At 48.6% G+C, this 21,021-nt stretch overlaps 1 protein-coding gene across 1 annotated transcript in view; it reads left to right on the forward strand.

Moving 5' to 3' along the window:
* Nucleotides 1-6,195: 6,195 nt before the first annotated feature.
* LOC142573421 (uncharacterized) overlaps nt 6,196-21,021 on the forward strand; it is a 53,885-nt gene continuing 39,059 nt past the window's right edge. Inside the window, exon 1 of the mRNA XM_075683018.1 lies at nt 6,196-6,347. Within this exon, the coding sequence (XP_075539133.1) occupies nt 6,325-6,347 (23 nt within the window). The 5' untranslated portion in view covers nt 6,196-6,324. The remainder of the gene's footprint in view (nt 6,348-21,021) is intronic.

Below are 21,021 nucleotides of genomic sequence, written 5' to 3' on the forward strand. Positions count from 1 at the left end.
TTGTGGATCTGAAGAAAGCATTGAACACCTGCTGTGCTGCCCTCAATACGTCTAGTTCATCTCTTTAAAAACCGCACTAGACCGGCTGGACTTCCGACCATCTTCTGAAGCGCAAATTTCCGAACCATGCCCACATCCCTCGCTGGCACAGAAAGCGATCGCGCGCTAAAGCTGTTTTTGAAACGTACCGGCCTCAGTCACTATTTATGTATGCAAAATACTATATACATGGGCCTATATAGTCTTATCCATCGCCCTGCATATTCGCAGTATTCACTATCTCACTCGTCTCCTCTCTATATTCCCCTTTGTTCTACCTCTATAGTGTAGGTTAGCGAACCGGACGCTAGTCTCGTTGATCTCCTTACCTCTCATCACCTTCCGTTCTCTTTCTCTGAATCTGACTTCCCTTTTTATCTTTTATTTTTTGCGACCGCTGAAGTTTGGGTTGTGTACACTTCTGTCTAGTGTGCACTGTCTTCACTCGTGCCTAGTGTTGGAGGTCGCATAGTCTCAAGTTTCGGAGACGCATTGATGTTAGAGGCAGCACTACGCGTTCGCTCGCCGCGGCCGACGCTATCCATTACACCAGCGTTATGAGAGGAATGTGCCCTGTCATCGAGTGAGATCTGTTCATGTTTGCCTGGGCGCGCATGGCACCATGCGTGTTAATTTAAGTAGCAAGTGAATGTTTACTGCAATTTATACGGCCGATAAAACTACGAATCTTACTTCGTGCAATTGCATAAAACTTGCTGTCGCTACCAATACTTCGCCTTTCGGGCGAGACTGCGACTTTTTTGTTTCTTCTGAGATTTCGCCGGTATAAGTCCAAACGTATGATTCTATCTTAACACTTACTTGCGATCGTCCCCTGTTGGCACTTATTGCTTTAGCTGGCAAGACCAGCGTAAGGCCGCATGTTTGCTTCGTATACTTTCACAGCGTCGCGAGTTGCCCATGTATTATGCCTACGGGCCAGGTGTCCTCTACTCTGCGCGTCTAGACAGAAACCGCTTGGGTTTTCTTTTTGTGTTTTGAGTGATCGGAAAGCCTGCGTGGTGTCGGATGGCGACTCACAGTGCGCGGCGTGGGGGCGCTGTACGAATGCGGAGAAGGAATTCGAAAAACACGGAAAACACCGAGTTCGGATTCTGCCTACGGTCATAATTTGGCCCCACAGTCACACTTCGAGTGGGACTGCTGTGCGCGGTGTTGTGGCACCGACTTCCGAGTCCTTTGTTGGCTAGAGGCGCCGCCGAGGTGCGGAATACGCTAGCAATATTGACCACGCGTTGTGCGTACTAGGCAATGGTTGTGGGGTCTTAGAGTCTCACAGAAGTACCGTCCACCGCGGGTGCGAGCTTAGCGAACCAGAGGGTCGCGTCAGCCATCGCCCGTAGCGCGCTGCTGCGCGCGAGCTCAAACCGCAAGGGGCTACCGAGCGACGCGCACAAGAACACAGTATTGCCCATAGTTGACGGAAACCGTTTATTGTGTCCGGCGGCACCCAGCACTGCACAACGCCCGGTCCGGGAGCGGCGCTGGAACCAAAGGTGTTCTGCGCCAAGGGCGAGAAATACACAAAGGGGCCTGCGAGAGCACAGGCTCAATCTGGGACATGCCGCTAGGAAAAGTCCCGGCGGCTATGCTACTTGCTCTCGCGATGACCAGTGGGCCAACTCGCGAGAGCTCGGGCAATCTCCTTCTGCTTGGGCCTCCGATGAGTGTGGCTCGGCGTGGTACGACCTCGCGCGAGTACTAGACACCTGTTCTTCGGCTTAGCGTTCCGAAAAGATCAGCACGAAGTACGCGCTGCCCGCACGGGCAAAGGAACCGTGTTCTAGCTCAAGTCCTAGTCACAAAGTTGTCGGCGGACGAGATGAAGCGTGTATGCACCCAGTGATTTTCCGGAGAAAAGAGTCACGCTCCCCGGCGTCGGCAGCCGAAACGCGGTCGCACCGTGGCGTCAGCGTGGCGCGCCACCGCTGAAAACCGGTCGCGAATGGGAAGTGGAGTGCGGCGTAGGGATGGCAGAACAGGTGAATGCGCCCGCGCAATGGCACTGGCGAATTACTCAATCCCCACAGGGTCCACTCCCCTTAGCGTCCGCGCGGCAACAGCTTGTATTTTCTTTTTTTGTTTTCGAGTGCTTGGAAAAGCCTGCATGTTGTCGAGTGACGAGGCACAGTGCGCGCCGTGGAGGCGCGGTACGTATGCGAAGAACGGAATCGGAGAAAGTTGTCTTCTAAACAGCGAGTTTGCATTCCGCCGATGGTCATTATTTGTCACCGTGAGCAAAAAACCTCGAATGAGACTGGTGTACGCGGTGTAGCGGCGCCGTCTCCGAACTGTTTGCTGGCTAGAGACGCCGCCGAGTTTTGGAATGGCCTGGCAATAAATTATGCGTGCCTGGCGTTTTTCGCCGAATGGATGACTGACTACGTAGAAATGGGAAAAGTTGGTTTAGAAAGAGAGAAAATAGTGTTGTCTTCAAAAATCGTTATATTTAGGAGTAGACCGATCCCTGTGGGCTGTGGTCTACCAAACTTTTGACTCTCATTGGCAATTACATCTGTGAGATGGGCCAACGGCGCTACCGCCTTTTTTTTTCTTTTTTGAACTATATTAATGTGGACGATATCCTGTCCCTGAGTCTTGGCTGATATCGTGATTGCTGATGGATCACTGAGGCTCCGTACAATGTACATTAGAAGTAGTCCGGGCTGTAATCAGATTTGCTGATTTGCCGAGGCACCGTACAGTAGTCTGGGCTCTAATAGTCAAATAACTGCCTCAACTCAGTTAATCCGCCTTTTTCATTCTCCTGTGCTGTCCTCTGCCGCACGCCGCGGGAAACGTTTTGGAAGGGTGCCGGGGCTTTCGCCGGTTGAATTGTGAACCTGCGCCTATGTTGAGTGCATGTCGGTTGTGCGTTTCGTGGATCGCGAATAATTATTAATGGCTTCTGCGGGGCAGCTTATCGTTCCTTGGATGCCAGGTAGCACTAACTGACTACTGGGTGAGCAGGCATGAGTGCGCTATTCTGCTAACAGTGCGGCTCATAAAGGCACGCTGCGTTCCATCCGTCGACGCGGCTGCATTGGAGTTTGTTGTCGCTCATTTCTGCACTTGCACGTTGCTTTTCGCATTCTTTTTACCCATTATATTTAGACATTTCGCATATTCAAGAAGTACTCGAGCGCAGCCGTCCGCGTCGGATTTAGCAAAGCGGTGCACTAGATTAATTGACATCTACAACCACAGATCGTTGTTAGTGTCAAATATTAGAGAGCACGCGCCCTTTTCTCTGAGCGCCTCCCTGCGACGAATGAGCGAGTGCGCCACAACCTCTCTTCCTCTACCTTCCCGCCCCTCCACCCAATTTGGTTGCGCGAGAGCTCAGAAGTTCTCCGGGCGCCATCACGTAACGAACGAGTGAGTGTGCAACAGCCACTCCTCTACCTTCCCGCCCCTACCCACAACTCAGTTGCGCGAAAGCTGAGGCGTTCTCTGGTCTCCGTCACGACAAACGAGCGAGTGTGCGACAGCCTCTCCTTTACCTTCCCACCGCTCCGCCAACTCGGTTGCGTGAGAGCTCAGGCGTTTTCTGGGCGCCTTCACGCGACGAACGAGCGAGTGCGCTACAGGTTCTCCTTCTCTACCTTCCCGCCCCTCCCCCAACATGGTTGCGCGAGAGCTCAGGCATTTTCTTGGGCGCCTCCACGCGACGAACGAGCGAGTGCGCGACTGCCTGTCCTTTCTACCTTCCCGCCCCTCCCCGCAACTCGGTTGCGCGAGAGCTGACGCGTGACCGTAAGGTCCCCCCCCCCCCCAGTCTTCCTACCTGCCACTCGATGCGCTCTTTTCCTCGCCTTGCAAGGCGATTGGAAGATTGGTGGAAGAAAAATACGGAAACGACAAAAAACGGAGACGTACAAATATAAAGTTCACACAGGGGGTCAGAAAATTTGACTGAAAATTCATCGTGTTTTTTTTTTCTTTTTTTTTTCTTCTTTAACCTAGGTAGGACATTAGGCAGTATAATAGCAAGAGCTTGGTGGCCCAACCGACCACCCCGTTCCAAAGGGGACGCTCATAGTATCCATCCATCCATCCATGAATCGCTCGCTCGCCGAAATAGCGATCGGTTCTAACGAGCGACAGTGCCTGTCTCCTCCTTGCCCCTCCCCGCAACCCGGTTGTGCGAATGCTCACGCGCGACAGTCCCCTCCCCACCAGCCGGCCCTTTTCGCAACTCGGTTCCCCGAGAGCACGCGCCCTTTACCTCGACGCGTTTCCTCGCCTTCCTTTGCCTTCCCTCGCCCAAGTCGGACCTCCAACCATTTACCACCGACCATCAACCATTGACCACCACCAACTAACCATGAAACTGGCCGAAAGAGCCAAAGAGAGCCAAAACGCGCTTGGAGGCTGCTTTTAAAGGCCCTACAGCCTTTGAATGAGGCAGTCTGTGCTTCTGCGGTAATTCGGACTGTTCGGAAGCGCTCCTTGCGGGCAGCTTTAAACGTCTCCGCCGTATGAACAACGTGGAATCCGCCGCGGCAATTCATCGTGACGTTTTCTCTTCCTTTATCTGGCATTTGAAGCACCTTGGCGGAGACAATGAATTCGCGCACCTTGCGCCTTGGAAACCCGTGACTGACCACGAAAGGCAGCACGCTGTTCGATAGAAATCTCGAAACTACTTGTCTGACACTCTTCGCCTGAAAGGATTTGCTGTACTTGAAACGCTTATGCATGGGGTGGGGTGAGCACACCATTTCTTGGGTAGCCAGGTATTCCAAGAGCTCTTAGTTTGGCTGTCACTTTGAAGCAGCACGGGTTCTATCAATGATCGTTTGGTAGGCATCCGGGATGACTGCCTTAGCAGTGACACCACATACTCGGTCACTTTGCCACATTCATTTCACCTTGCGACGCGAAATCTACGACAAAGCCTCCACGTGCTGTAAATCTATGGCACGTTGGTCTGGATCCTGCTGCTTGAATTATCCCGTCGCTCAGTATGGTTCGGTTAATCTTCCGCAGTTGCTAACCGTCTGATGGTTCTATAAGGACAGGGGCCTCCGCCATGCGTTGCTTGCGGTGACTCACGCTAGTGAATTGCATTTGTCGACTGCAACTTCTATGAGTCTTCGGTTTAAGGTGTTTAACGTTTCAAACTGCTCAGCACTGCCCGAGGCACTGTTTTCAGCCAGCGAGCGTTGGTGTACGCAGTGTCTCCGGCAATTCTGGGCAGTCCAGGTGTGACTTGCACGAACATGTAATAACGAAAATAATATCGAATTTAAGAACGCGTTCTTAAATCTTCCATAGACAACACCTAGTCCGAGTAAGACCGCGTTCTTAAATTCGTTATTATTTTCGTTATTAAATGTTCGTGCAAGCTGCCCCTGGACTATACAATCAAGGAGATCCCGTGTTTACGCATATGTATGTTGTGGAGGCGGGCCTACGTATTTCATCGTCGACGTCTTGATAACAATCGTCGTTTATTGAACGCTCACGTGCAAACCCATCCGTTGAGCTTTGTATCGACGTCTTTGACACAACAGTTGAATTTGGGATCTCGTTTCGTGGGTGCTATAGGCACCTGTTCCCTGCTCTAGCAACAGGCGCCGATCTGCTGCCAGATTTTATCACTAGCGTGCGACGGGCCTACTCTGGCATCATGCACACAGCGGGAAGACGCTGGCACGTTTCTCGGCAAACGCAGCTTACTCGACGCAGTGCCGTAGACGGACACTAATGGCTTATCAGACACCGACGCCGGAGAGAGCAAAAAACGGACGCGTCCACTCGTGATGGTTTTCACTAAGGGTGCCAATTTATGTCCAGTAAATTATCACGTATACTCGGCGTCGAATCGTGTCATGAGGACAGCATAAACTAGAGATCATCTTGAGTCCGTTCATCGTTCTATATGGCACAATATGCTCCATCCATTTCATGCATGTTCTGAATGAGACAAGAGCAACGGTCTTGTTGACAAGACAAAGCAATAACCAAAGGGAGACGTGAATGAGAGCAGCAGACGAAAGGAGACAGTGATGGAGGAGGAGGCAGTGACGAGCGCTACGACCAATCAGCGCCGTGCGCTCGCAACCACGGCGCTAACCATGTTGATCTTGCAAGAAGCGATATCAGGCGGCGTTGGGTTGGCTACCTTGGAGGCTGCGGTTCTAGTCACCGTATAGCGGCGGGAAGTGCCGTAGGAATTGTGCACGTGGGTTTTCACCGAAGGCGCGATAACGGCGGCTGGTGTAAGAAGTTTGTGCCACTGTTTTGTGCCCTATAAACATGCGGACTGAAGTATTCGAGCCGTGAGTATAAAGAATGTTCTGTGCTCCTTCTTGCAGCATCGGCTTTTTCTCAGTGCCGTGATTATGTGGCTGCTACTCAAAGTTGCGCTTTCGTCGCGCGCTGCTGTTTCGCGTGGCTCCGACCGTTATTATTTGAATTACGAGTGGAACATGAGCGTGTACCTTGATCATCTTGGGGTGCTTGTATGGGCGCATCACATTCGTTGCTGTTGCTTCTGCCTCTCATGCTGCCTCTCCTGTCGCGGAGGCATTGTCTAGGTTCTTACTTTTGTTGCAGTGTTCTCAGACTCCGGGGTTTATATTACCGGCAAACAGACGCCTCAAGAGAGCACCTGAGATTGTAATAAAATAGGCGACGCTTAATTTTCAGGGCGCCCAAGGGGCAGCGGAGTGATCAGAGCTGCAACGAGGGCGGTCCGTGGGTTTGGGGCAGCCGAGGCCGAAACGTACCGGGGGACATTTTTTCGTACAAGATCGGCTGTCCGCGATAGCGGGAAGCCGATCTTGTACGCGATGCGGAGGCATCGGCGAATCCTCAACCCGCGGATAAATTCCAGCTTTGGTGTCTCCGTTGACCCCTTGGTGTCCTGGAGGCGCCACCAAAGTATACTAAATAACGGCACGTTGTTTACACTTAGTGCTTGCGCAAATTCTCACTTCCCTCGCGGCCTGCCAGTATGTCTGAAGTTAGCATTGGTTTAGAGTTGCGATGACGCTCAAAGCAAAGAGTGGGCTTGAACCATGAAGAAAGAAAGTTGTTTCCTCCCTCCGTGGCATGAACCCACAGCTGTAGTTAAATAAAGCGTCGCCACAAAAAAGTGATGTTCTGCTTGTTATACTCCGCATCGTGTTGCACCGCTGTCTCTACCGTCAGCTGTAAGACATGCAGTTGGCAGATGTGGTAGGAATAGTTTCTTCTTTGATTTTAGGACGCTAAAGAGATACACGAAAGGGAGAAACACACAGAGCGACAATGTGCGTCTGTGTGTTTCTTCCTTCCATGTGTCTCTTTAGCGCCCTAAAATCATGTACAAATCGCACCAACCTACCCAAGAAGTTTTATGAAGAGCTTCTTTCTTAGTACTTGCATGCGATATGAGTAGTTCACACTGACAGAGGTGCGCAACACCGATGACTGTACCTTGGCTACGCAGTTATTTCTCTGCGTCGACTGTGATAAGCTGAAAACACCTCCTACTGATCCATCCGCTCAGTTTGTAAAACTTAAACATGATTTGTAAAAGAGTGACCACCCAGTGAATGAGCGACACTCAATCTATTCTAGGTTCCTGTGACCTGATATTACCACTTTTTTTTATTAATAGATATTACTTTCGACACGTTACTTTATAAATACGAGGTATCAGTATGTGCAACTAAATAGGTTGGCGTTCGGGTTGACTGTTTCCCAAAAGCTTCCGCCCTCTAGGCTCTAGCATTTCGGAACGACCTTAACCGGAACAGCAGTTCATATTTTTTTTAGCAAATTTTGGCTGTAGATATTTCGAAGCGGTGCTAATTTGAAGGTTTCTGCTAAGCAGACATCACTACACTACTTCTCGCCCTCAATATTGCAGTGAAATAAGCGCTCTAAAGTGAGTTATTCATAAGTTCATAAGTGAATATATTTTATTAGCTACTTGGACAATGCAATTTGTCGTGTAAGGTAATCCACCTGAGGAGACGGAACTAAGATATCTCGATCGTTGAAAAATCTGTTCGAAGTAAAAGAAGAAAATGTAAAGAACCTGTGTGTGTGTGTGTGTGTGTGTGTGTGTGTGTGTGTGTGTGTGTGTGTGTGTGTGTGTGTGTGTGTGTGTGTGTGTGTGTGTGTGTGTGTGTGTGTGTGTGTGTGTGTGTGTGTGTGTGTGTGTGTGTGCAGCACGCACACACGGCCAAGCGCACGGCGAGAGCGAACAGATCGAAAATCAAGTTCTTCGGCATGATTCGAGATATTCAGTGGTTCGGTTTAATTGAGTTCGTTTACACGATTTTCTTCAATCATCAATTGTGCCGGTTGGGAAACAGAATATTCCTTGCTGGCCAGAACTTAGCGGCGGACAACGGGGAAAAAAGTGCGGTTATAACCAATAAGCTGTTTAATTAACTAAAATTACGAATTAAGCTTCTTTTCCTGTCTTTTTCTTTCTTTTCTAAATTCAGTGCACACAATATAACTGCGCAATTACAGCCAATTGGTCCTCGATCTAGACATCTCCACCTAATTGAAATGCTGGTGCTAGCGATATATTCTACATATTTGTCTCCGTAATGGGCTATACGAAGGGCATGGGTGGTGATTATTATTATTATTATTATTATTATTATTATTATTATTATTATTATTATTACATGCGAAGAATTTCTTCAGGGTGTCTACCAACCGGGAAAACCGGGAATTTATTTATTTATTTATTTATTTATTTATCATACCCTCAGGGCCATTACGGCATTATAGAGGGGAGTGGTTACAAGCAAAACGGGTAAATTCAACAAACAGGAGTTACTAGTGCAGAAAATTATGTATATAAATATGTATAAACAAAACTATAACAAATGGCACCTAGATATACAATGTTAGCTAAGGCGTTTGTGAGTACAGGTTGACCAATATGAAAAAAGGTTCCTAGTTATACAGTGCTAGCTATGGCATTCTTGAATAATAGGCGATCTGCGATAGTGGCTATCGAGGCGGGGAGGTGATTCCACTCATTGGAAGTGCGTGGTACAAATGACTGCAAAAAAGCGTTGGATCTGCAAAATGACATGCCGACCTTATGAATGTGGTCTAGTCTGGGCGATACATACGGAGGCGGAGAAATAAGTGAGTTGCGTAGCAGCGGGTGATGGAATAATTTATGAAAAAGGCACAAACGGAACAGTTTTCGACGTGATGACAAGGACGGTAGGTTAAGGCTAGATTTCATGGCACTGATACTCGCGGTTCTATTATAGTTAGAAAGAATGAAACGAGTTGAGTTATTCTGAACCATTTCCAGTGAGTGCATTAGGCTTACTTGACCTGGATCCCAGATTCAAGCAGCATACTCAAGCATACTCAAGGATTAATTTTAAGGAAGAAGGTGCTTTGGAAAAGTTGCGTCGTAAGTAACCTAGCATTCTGTTAGCGTTACTTATTATATGGGTGATGTGGGTATTCCAAGTAAGATCAGAGGTGATGTGAAGGCCAAGGTACTTGTAAGTTGTTACCAATTCTAATGGAGCGTTATTAAGGGAGTACACAGGTGGTTCACTGGTAGTTCGAGATACACGCATGAATTTACACTTGTTAACATTTAATTCCATTAACCATGAATTGCACCATGCAGAAACGGCGTTAAGGTCAGCTTGAAGCCTGGTAACATCCTCGTCGCGAGTTATTTCGGTGTAAATTACGCAGTCGTCAGCAAATAGGTGAATTTGAGATGAAACACAGGAAGGTAAGTCGTTAATATATATGAGAAATAGGAGGGGTCCAAGCACGGAGCCTTGTGGTACACCTGAATAAACAGGACTCAGATTAGATGTTACTTCGTTAGCTGAAACGAACTGTGAACGGTTAGTGAGGAAAACCTCAAGCCAGTACAGAATTTTAGGGTCAAGGTTTAGTTGTTGCAGTTTGTAGATTAATAAGCTGTGGCACACTTTATCGAACGCTTTTGCGAAGTCCAAAAAAAATTAGATCTGCAACTGAAGAGTGGTCAAGCAATAGGTTTAGTTTATGCGTGAATGATACTAGTTGGGTGTCACATGAATATGTTTTGCGGAAGCCGTGTTGAAACTCAGAAAAAAAGGAGTTTTCTTCTAAGAAGTTGGCAATATGAGAAGACAGAACATGCTCGATAATTTTGCATGGTATACTGGTTAAGGAAATAGGCCGATAGTTCAGTGGGGAATTCTCAAGGATTTTGAGTAGTCTGGAAAAACCCAGGGAAAACTCAGGGAATTTGTGCCTCTATCAGGGAAAATTAGCTGTAAGTTTATTGAAAGGGTTGAAAGTCGCGGTAACGCTGGCTCGAGTAACAGACAGGAATCGTAATGAATAGTCTTTGACGCCCTGTCGTCGGCTGGAGGAGTTGCCATTGTACAGTCAACGACCGAATTTCCGGATTCCCGATAGTTTGGACGGCTTTGCGGCACCACCACTTACCCCGTAGAGTCAATGTATCAGAACGACTGAAATTTCGGACGCAAGAACTCTTCGCCGTCCGATTTTCCAGACGTGTTGCCGTGACCGCAGGTCCGAAGCGGCATTATTCGAAGCCACCACCGCTGCCATTTTGATTACCTCGCCGCCTCGAACCGCCGCTCTCATACGATGATCCGCTGGCAGCCATAGCCACCACTGCGGCAACGCTAGGCCTAGCTGCTTCGACGTTCGCTATGAAGCTTCTTGCCGTTGAGTGCAACGCTTTTATGAAAGAATTTGCTGCTGCCAGCAATGCTACGGACTCCGCCTTTGTGGTCTTCGCAATTGGCTTAGAAGCTTGGAAAGCACGGTACGTTGCATAATGCCGGTTACCGAAAGTCAGCATCGCCTCTGTACAGACATGTTACTTGGTGAAGCATATGCAAACGTATTGCAGTGAAGCATATCAAGCGTGGGCAGGGGCTGTTGCCACGGGACACAGTATGTATTCCTTAATTATACGCGCGTGCACCCGGTACTTCCTGTCACAGTACAAGCACCGATATGCCTAATACGTGTACTGACAGGCCTGCAGAGCGTTTTCGAATGTGCCTGCGGCGGTTTGAGCCCTTAAGGGCAGTAAATGACGCATTTATTTTTCCAACCGGCCGATTTTCGGGTGTTTTTGCGGCCCCTGGGGAGTTCGAAAAATCGGACGTGGACATTGAAACTGACCAAGAAGATGCTTCAAATGGTCCGTGTGGCGAATGAGTGGCGGAAGGCGGACAAGAACAGAAAGGACCTACGCATTGGGTAATGAACGGAAAAGGAAGCGTGCTGCCGTCGTTTTGAGCTCAAAAAACAGTGTTGGCTGATGCAGAGATGCAGGTGTCCCTCATCCAAACCAAAACTCTTTAAAGCAGTGAAACACAACACTGAGGCGTCGTTCGCGGGCTGAGAGTATGTCAGGACAGTTGAGGTCGACTTACGAGCTGTTGAGAATATCAATTGTGACAAAGTTCGGGCCTCATACCACTGAGCTTGCCATCAGTTGATAGAAATAGCTCATATTCGACAATATTTGCTTCTGTATGCATCTCCTTTTTATTTATATTTGAGAATCCGACTCGATTTGCACTTTTTTCGAAGGCTTTTTATTTGCTGTGCATTTTACTAACCCCTCACTTCTATTCTTTTTTTGAATAGCATAAACACTACTCCTTAGTATTCAAATTTCATTGTCTTTTTTTATTTTTTTCATATGCTTACTAGAGAGTGACAGCATCGAGCGATGTTGTTTCAGCCCGTCTCGACATAAAACATAGGTCTGCATCACTCCGGGAATTTTGCAAAGGAACTCAGGGAATACCTGGAAAACTCAGGGAATTTGGAAATGTCAACTTGGTAGACACCCTGTTCTTGGCGAACATTTGCCACCTACGTCTCGGTGCTCTCATGGTCATTTTGTTAGCTTGGTTTATACCAAAATTGGCATAGAGTGTATGACGAACATAAATGATCGGTCATGACACGAATATCATGACGTGTGTCATGTAGGTCATGAAACAGCCGCCTATGTCTTGGAGCTCTCATTGTCGTTTCGTTAACTTGGTAGGTACCAAAATTGGCATGTAATGACAAGAGTGTACGATGAACATAAATGATAGGTCATGGCATGAATGTCATGACTTGCGTGTTATGTAGGTATGTAGTAGTAGTAGTAGTAGTATGTATGTAGCAACCGCCTACATCTTGGTGCTCTCATGGTCGTTTGGTTAACTTGGTATCTACCAAAATTGGCATATTATGACAAGAGTGTGTGACGTACATGAATAATAGGTCATCGCATGAATGTCATGACTTGAGTGTTATGTAGGTCGTAAAGCAACCGCCTACATCTTACTGCTCTCATGGTCGTTTCGTTAACTTGGTAGGCTCGCCGCACACTGCTTTGCATAACATCGATTCCCACAGGGCATGGGATCTGCCAGCTTTTATTATTATTATTATTATTATTATTATTATTATTATTATTATTATTATTATTATTGCGATAGCAATTATAAGGACACCCCAGGCGAATTTCCGGCGTCGCCGTGATGCTCTGTATTAGGGCTCATTCACCCCGACGACTTGAGGAAGTCGCGCGACCGATTGCAATTGGCCTTCAAAGATCGACTCCGACAAGTGCGACCGGCCAGTCGCCACACCAAAATGTTCTTCATATGCGGCTCACGTCTGCTTGCAATCACGTCTGCTGCAGTCGCCGGTGTGAAAGTGCGATAACGTCGCGGCCGCGCGCCTTATGCCGTAGGTGCGAACGGAAGCATGCGAGGGTGAGCCGAGAAGGATTGTGGCTTGATGCGGCGGCGTCTTCTCGCGCTCGCAAGGGAGGAAAGCGGGAGGGTGTGCGCCGTCTTCACACGCGCTCAAGAAAGGGAGGGAGGGGGGCAGGGCATTGTGCATCATCTATTCTAATCCAGTTGCAGCGGCTGGGCGCGGCCGCGTGCGTTCATTCTTGGAGGCAATCTGCGGTGGGCTCGAAGGCCAACGGACCTGAGATAGCTGATGGCTTCGTGTGCGCTGTGTTCTCGCGCGCTAGCGTGTCGGAGTCGACGAGATTTCGAGGTTGACGATGGGAGACTTTGTCGTGACCCATGTAGGTATTGCTTTGGAGAGCCGAAACAGCAACGCGGAGTTCATGAAGAGGGAAATGATCCGAAAGATTGAGATTGGTTGATGGGGGTCCTGTGTAATCTGGGTACGTTAGTTTAGTGTAGGGGGCAATGTAGGCTTCGCGGAGATCTTGATCTTGAGAGCTTCCACTGTCATAAGCGTCGAGGGTCTTACTTAAAGCGTGCTATAGCTGCTTCTGCATGTAGCCACAGCATTAAAAAGGAGGCGGAGGAGACGCCATGGCAGAGCCGAGATGCATGATAATGCCTAGACGGTCGCAAGTGTGAAGCCAGCACTCTTGCGTAAGTGTGTCGGAAGCACGTAAACGGCAGTTGCTTTTCTTGCGGCGCCATCGTTTCAGAAGGCCTCCTCGAGCATCCCAAATGTGGAAATGTTGATCGGGTGGCGCATCCGACACGCTGGTCCGAGTCCATGTTGTGGGAGCGTGAAAATAAGTTTGCAGCGCATCAACCCATATCTACAGTGTGGAGGCAGTGGTGCAGCCTGACGCACTTATCTCACCCGGCACCAGTTCGTAATATGTCTGGATTTTGGCGGCCCTTGAATGCTTTCGCATGTAGCGTAGTGATAAGAGTGTGGTCGTTTGTGGGCATGTCGTGGGTGTTGTTCCACATTGCCGTCAAGGGACCCCGTCGTGAGATCTGGCGTTATATCCCGTTGAAAGCGGCGGTGGCGCGTGGATGCAGGGGCTTTAGTTGAACCGAGTTGCCATGGTGCGTGATATAATCTGGGTCGTTATGTAAAAGAAAGGAATGATCGCGAAATGTTTTTGGAAGGTCGGTGCCTCTAGGGGTGTTATTTCGATAGCCCCAGGCTGTGTGCGGGGCGTTAAAATCGCCTCCGACGAGATGAGAAAAGAGGCGAGTAGGGCGTCGGCGGAAACTGTCATCTAGGGTCGTGTTGGATGCGCGAGGGGGCAGTAGACGTTAGTTAGGAAAACACAATTGGAAGGAGAGGTTCCGGAGCAAGCGGAAATAAGGCGAATTGTAAGGTAGGATGGAATGTCCGCTACATCAACCGCCGTGAGAAACCTGGGTACATAGGTCAGGTGAGCAGGGTGAGAGCCAAAAGCCCTCCAGTGAGAGAAATAAGATGACCGGGTTCTTGGAGGAAAATTATGTTGGGTGGCGAGGTGTGTGCGGCAGTGTACTGCAGGAGGAGCCGCCGCTTGCGCGCGAGCCCCCTGCAGATCCACTGCCACACGATTAAGGTCAGACGTCATCGTGGAGAACGCGAATTCAAAGGTCGTCCGGTCGATCCTCAGGTGCGGTGCGGCACGCGACTACGCGAGCGGCGAGGGCTACGGGGGCGACGCGGATGATCCGTGTAACGGAAGCAGTGTGCCAGACGATCGTTCAGCTCTTCGCAGATAAGAATGAGAGGAGTTGTAGAGATGTGGCGGACAGAGGCCATTTCGATCCTAGAGAGTGAGGTTCCAAAGCGCTGTTCTAAAGAGCTGTGTCGGTATCTTACTCCCGTGAAAGCTGCAGCACTGAAGAAGAGAGGGCATGCCGCAAAGCGTTGCTCAATAGTTTTGATGCGGACTGCCATCCCGAGAGGCATACGTAGCCCACTTGGTTGAGGGGCAGTGAAATAATCTAAAACGGAGAGGCGGATAACGAGGTCTGTCGATTAACAGCAGTGGAGGATACTTGTGGGGTAAGAGTGGCGGATGAGGTGCCGGATGAGGTGCCGGAAAAAGGTGTCTGTATTAATAGCTGGAGCAAAGTCCATGACAGATGAATGGCTGCCTGGTTGGCATGCCTTAAGGTGGGCATGGGCTTATGGCTCTATATGGAGACTTCGAAAACGCGCGCGTTCTGCATGGATCCAAGGTATTTTGTGCGAAGCTGAAGTGACAAGTTCGAAAACGTGGCTCTCAATTACCTAAGCAAACAAAATCAGGAGCAGCAAAAACAAAAACGCTGTTATGGCACGTAAAACCCGTGAGTTTTTCTTCTACAGAAACGTTGTTACCGCAAAAGTAAAACAAAAATGATAGTAATAACTGTTCTTCATCCGATTTGTCTGTTATTGCTCTCGATGCGATTATTTTCTTGCAATTGCTCTATCTTATCTCATTTTATTTATTGCACTGCATTAACGATTACGTTATTTTGTGTCTGCAGTACACATCGATGGCTTCCACCTTAACCGCATTCACAATGTTCTTCGTGGGCTTTAAATCTATACATCAGAATCGTGCTTCCTTGTGGACTCGGCAGCGTCGTTGCCGACAGCATGCCTTATCCACTCTCATTATTTAGAGCCCAAGCTATATATTCGCGTTTAGAATTTCAGCTGCTTTTTCTTGCTGTTCACCTAATATATTTGTAAGCCTTTTTCTTTCTATACAAGCACTATATATTAATTCAGATCCGTTTCTACAAAACTGTATAGCTTTTTTTTTCCTGTTTTCGACATATGCATGTACACGAACGCTTTAAATCAAATGCCTTGCCGGAAATTTGTAACCAAGCCTTTGCGTCTGTGGGATTTCTCGTTTTTACAGCGAAGCTGTTAATGAGGGGGGGGGGTGCTACTTTCCCCACTATCGTGTGCGCATGTAGAAAAAAATCTAGAAAATAGTACAGTGCCAGCCGGCCGACCTGCGGGGGAGGTGAAGCAGGCGTTAAGCACTCCCCATACGTGGGCCGATGCCGAAGATAGTGCAATACCGGGCGGACCTGCGGCGGGGGTGAAGCAGGCGTTAAGCACTCCCCATACGTGGGCCGATGCCGAAGATAGTGCAATACCGGGCCGACCTGCGGCGGGGATGAAGCAGGCGTTAAGCACTCCCCATACGTGGGCCGATCCCGAAGACAGTGCAATACCGGGCCGACCCGCGGCGGAGGTGCAGTTCGCCATTAAGGGACCCACATACACAGCTTCGCTGATCCTCCTTCTTCACAGATTGGAAGGGCACTGCGTTTTTTTTTTGTTTTTTTTTTAGCTGTAGAGTGCTGCTGAATTTTTTTCCCCAACGTTTCATTGTCAGTGCAGCATTTTTGTAATGTCTTTGATGTATACCATCTAAGCAGCTACATTTTTAAGGCATGTGCAGTTCCTCCGGTGCGGGCCGGGCCCATTCATGCAGCCGTGGGCCCGGTTCGGGCTTGGTCATGCTAGTACGGGCCCGGCCTGGCCTTCAAACGGCGGGCGCGGGCTGTTCCCAGGCCAAGAAATCACGCCCGGTCGCCGTTAGGTCTTCCGGTCGACCAGGCGCTGTGATTCCACGAGCCGATCGAGATATGGCAACCGTGGTGTGATGCCTTTTAAAGCGAAGCTTTCTTTGCCTCTTCCTTCGCCTTTTCCTCATTCATATTTGAAATATGAATGATCCGTACCAACTAGCTCGCACCCAAACCCTTCTGAGACTTTTCCTCGGCTGCTGCTGCTCTCGCTGTCTTGCACGGCGCGTAGGGACTCGGGAGGTGGTTCAGAGCGTGCATATGCATAGTAGTAGCGCGGCAGAAAGGCGACGCAAGAAACACGTTTGGACCTTTCCATCGCGTCGTCACGACAGTGCCCTCTGGAGCTCCCGGGAGTCGCCGCAATACCACCTCTAATGCTGTAATTATCCGTGACCGCCCCGCAAAAGCATCGCAGATGCTGTAGCGATTACCTTTCGACTAATGTGCAACGGTCCTGAGGGGAGGTAGATAGAATGGTAGATAGGAGGTAGGGATCGAGAGGGGCACAGAATGGGTCGAACTGACGCCGTCACGAAACGAGTGAATAAAGCTTTGCCATTCATCGCTCGCATACTTAGGTGGGGGGCGAAAGGCGACGTAAGAAGGCGAGGAAACGCTACTACTATAGACATGGCAGCAGTTGCGGACAAACTCGATAAATTTAAATTCAAGGTACGCTACGGTGCGTTTCTACTATTTCTGAAAAGTGATCCCCGTGCAAGCTGATAACTGACGTAGGGCGTGCGGACGCAAAGCCGCATTAAAACACCGCAGTGTCTAGCTGACACAGCGGAAGCGACCTCCCGTAAAGTAAACACTTCTGTACTCGCCGCGGTAGTTGTGTGGCAGTGGCGTTGCTGGAGGTCGCTGTTTCGATCCCGACCGCAGCAGTCGCACTTCGACGGGGGCGAAATGCAAAAACGCTCGTGTATTCAGATTTAGGTGCACGTTCAAGAATTCCAGGTGATCGAAAATAAAATGGAGTCCGCCACTGCCCTGTTCCTCAATGAGATTGTGGGCTTGACACTTCAAGCCCAATGTAATTTGTATCACTTCTGCCACGGTGGATTGTGCCGTGTGAGGCTGTGACAGGGCTAACCTTTTTGCAGGCTATGAACAATGGCACACAACAACGCCTCAAGCGACCACATCTCACTGTGTTCCGTGTACTACGTAGACAAACACAAGCAGTGGCGTAGCCAGAAATTTCGTTCGGGGGGGGGGGGGGGGGGGGGGCTCACGTTGCAGCTCGGCCTCTTCCTTATAGAATTTGTCGAGAGATGAAATACATGAATAATAACTACATTGCCACTTCGAAAGATTCTGCAAACGAATTCTTGAACGCTATGCACTGTCAAGACAAATAAAATATGTATTTTTTTCGTAAAAGAATGTACTCTTATGTCTCAAAAATTGTGCCCCAAATAACTGATATGAATGCTTCCATGTTTTCTGCCTATTTAATAAGTAAAGAAAATATCACACGAACTTCAGAACTATATCAGTTCGAAACCAGCAAAGTAGTGCATGCCGCAGATATGAAAAATGCAAAGGCCATGAAATGAAGAAATTGAGGACACATATTTTACTGAAACTTTGTCATTCAAGAACCCTGTTTACATTTTTGTACATATGCAACGGCCAAGGAAAGATCTCAATGACGCTGTCCTTTGTTCGAATGTATTGCGCAGGAGCAGCTGTCACCGGTCGTGTATTGTGAGTAATTGCACCGAGATTATAGTCGCAACAGAAAGCACATATAAAAAGCAGGAGTGCTGCAAAATATACGAGCGCGAGTCAAATTAAAGTCAGCCAACGCGAATATATGACAAACGGGGTACTTTATTTAAAAGTAGTCTCCATGAGCAATTTAAACATTTGTCCCACTGACTAACGAGTCGCGCGATATGTCCGTCTCATATAACTCCTTGGGTTGCTGCTTCAAAAACTCTGTAACTGCCTCTTTCACGTCATCGCAAGACGCGAATCTGGTTCCCTTGAGCTGTTTTTTTCAATTGCCCCAAAGTTTGGAAGTCGCAAGGCGACAGGTTTGGGCTGTATGGCGGACGCTGCAGCGTTTCCCACTTGAACTTTGCCAGTTTTGTATTAACCACATCAAGGACGTGGGGACGGGCATTGTCGTGGAGCGAGATGACCCCATTCGTCAATTTTCCATGTCGTTTGTTCTTGGTTGCGACACACAACCGATCCAGCGTTTCGCAATATCGAAAACGGCTGATAGTCTCTTCAGGTTTATCGAATTCGATCAGTAATGGCCCCTGACGATCCAAAAAATGAGTCGATAACACCTTACCGGCGGAAATGACGGCCTTTGCTTTCTTTGTGGCTGGTGAATTTGAGTGTTTCCACTGTAAGCTTTGCCGTCGTGTTTCAGGCTCGTAATAGTGGCGCCATGATTCGTCCCCGGTCACAATTGCAGACAAGAAGTCGTCACCCTCATTTTGATGTCGGATAAGATGAATCAAGGCAGCGCCGAACCTCTCCGTTTTCTGGCGGTGGTTCAAAACCTTCGGCATCCATTGCGCACACAAGAGCCGATAACCGAGGTGTTCATGAATTATAGTGTGAACCGAACCGTGACTGATATTCACACGCTCTACAAGTTCATCGATCCTTATCTTCCGTTGTTGTCTAATCAGCTCATCAACCTTTGCATTTGTGTTGAGGGTGATAGCACGGTGGCTTTGGCCCAGTCTTGGATCGTTTTTGCAACTTTCAGGTCCTTTGAACAGTTTGCTCCAACGTTTCAAAGTGGCCAATGATATGCAATGTTCAACGTACATGGCAGCCATACGGCAACTAATTTCTTTTTGGGAAACACCTTTCTACAGCTGTAAAAAACCTCACGACACCACGCTGTTCAACTTTTGGAGCGTTCAATATGTCACGCAACCATGTTCAACCCAGTGTATGAGAGCAAAAAAGAACATTTATCATCACACCTGTGTGTCACTTTTGTAAATGATAGATGCCTGTGTGCTACGCGCACGCCTCGCAGATAATGAACCGAACTATTATTTCGCGGGGTGGGTAGGCTCACTTTCATTTGACTCGCCCTCGTGCATTAGAAATGCGAAGATACAATGCAATATACAGATGCGAAGATACAGCTTGGTAAAGGGCAAAAAAGTGTCACTGGAAACAAGGTTCACTGCACGTATACAGAAAACCTCACAACAAGACATTTAAATATACGTATAAGGCTCCAATAAATCTACGTATCTAAGAAAAAGTCACTGTATATAATGCGCCAAGCAAGGCAAATAAACATGTTGCGCGATCACAGATTGATAGGTCACAGAATCCTAAGGCCCGCCGCACCTCCCTACACCTCACCGATGTACCGCCCGCGGCGCGCTTCCTCCCCGCTTGTCTACCCTGCGCATAGAGGACCGAGCCACCATCGTCGCCCCCCCCCACGCCCCCCCCCCCTCTCCCTACGCTTTCACTCGCACATGCAGCATGCGGCGCGCGGTCACAATGGTATCGCTCTTGGGAATTTATACGGAACATGAGGAAGACGGTGACGGCAGGAATGCGCCTGAAGGGTTCATGTAATTGCTATCGCAACAATATAATTAAGAGTATCTGGCAATTTAAGCTCCCCGTAGCCCATTACTTTCCGCAATAGAAGTAACAAAATAGAACTTTCACCATGCGACAATGCGCTGCGCCGTAACGGTGTCCTTTGTGGGGCTGGGGCACCGAAGTTAAAAAAGCCGAAGGAAAGCATGTTAGCCACAATCGAATGCCTACTTTGAGCAGCTAATGTGGCTACCGAAGGAATATCGGAGAAAACGTGAGACGCTTGTTCCACAGGGAACTGTACGCATACTGCTCGGTACCCTACACCGTCAAGAAAAGACTTTCCGGAGAGGTTGCGCTCAAGCGAACGTATTGCAATCCGTCGAGTCCCCGCAAGGATGGCGGTGAGCAACCATGCATTGTTTCTTTTTCTCGTCTAGCTGCTGGCCAGAAAGCGTCCAAAGCTCTGCCAGGCGAAAATACACTCGGCCAGCGAAACACGAACGCGCACCGAAGTGCGCCGCGCGGTGGTCGGGACAACTCGAGAAAAAAGCATGCGCTCTGGCTGGCTGGCATCCTGCGGGTAGCAAGAACAAGAAAATTGAAGAGGCTCAATGTGTCCTCGCGAATAAAAGTCAAAGTAGAAAAATAAGTAAGAACGTAGGTGCCTTTGCCGGCTTTAGTGTCTTGACAGGGATGCTTTGGCGCAGGTGAAAAAAAAAAATGATATTCTTTTCTGTGACATGACGGCACAAATGAACCACCACAACGCTTCGTCTCATAGAACCTCGCTGCGTGCTTCGTCAACTTGACTGATAGTGTGTTGATTTGGCTTGTTTCGTTGTATAGTCCTTTGTACGACTTTACACAAATGAATGCACCTTTGGCGTTGAATGTTTATACAAACATTAAACCCAGAAAGTTCCGAAATTGAATATCTGAACCACGACTTTGGAAATGTCAATGCACCTTTCGCATCAAAGGCTTATGAGAACTGTTAAATTATGTGGTTTTGCGTACCGAAACTACGATCTGATTATGTGGCACGCCGTAGTGGGCGGCTCCGGAAATTTCGACCACCTGGTGTTCTTTGACGTGCACCTAAATC

This window comes from Dermacentor variabilis, chromosome 1 (assembly GCF_050947875.1).
Source record: "Dermacentor variabilis isolate Ectoservices chromosome 1, ASM5094787v1, whole genome shotgun sequence".
Taxonomy (NCBI): Eukaryota; Metazoa; Arthropoda; class Arachnida; order Ixodida; family Ixodidae; genus Dermacentor; species Dermacentor variabilis.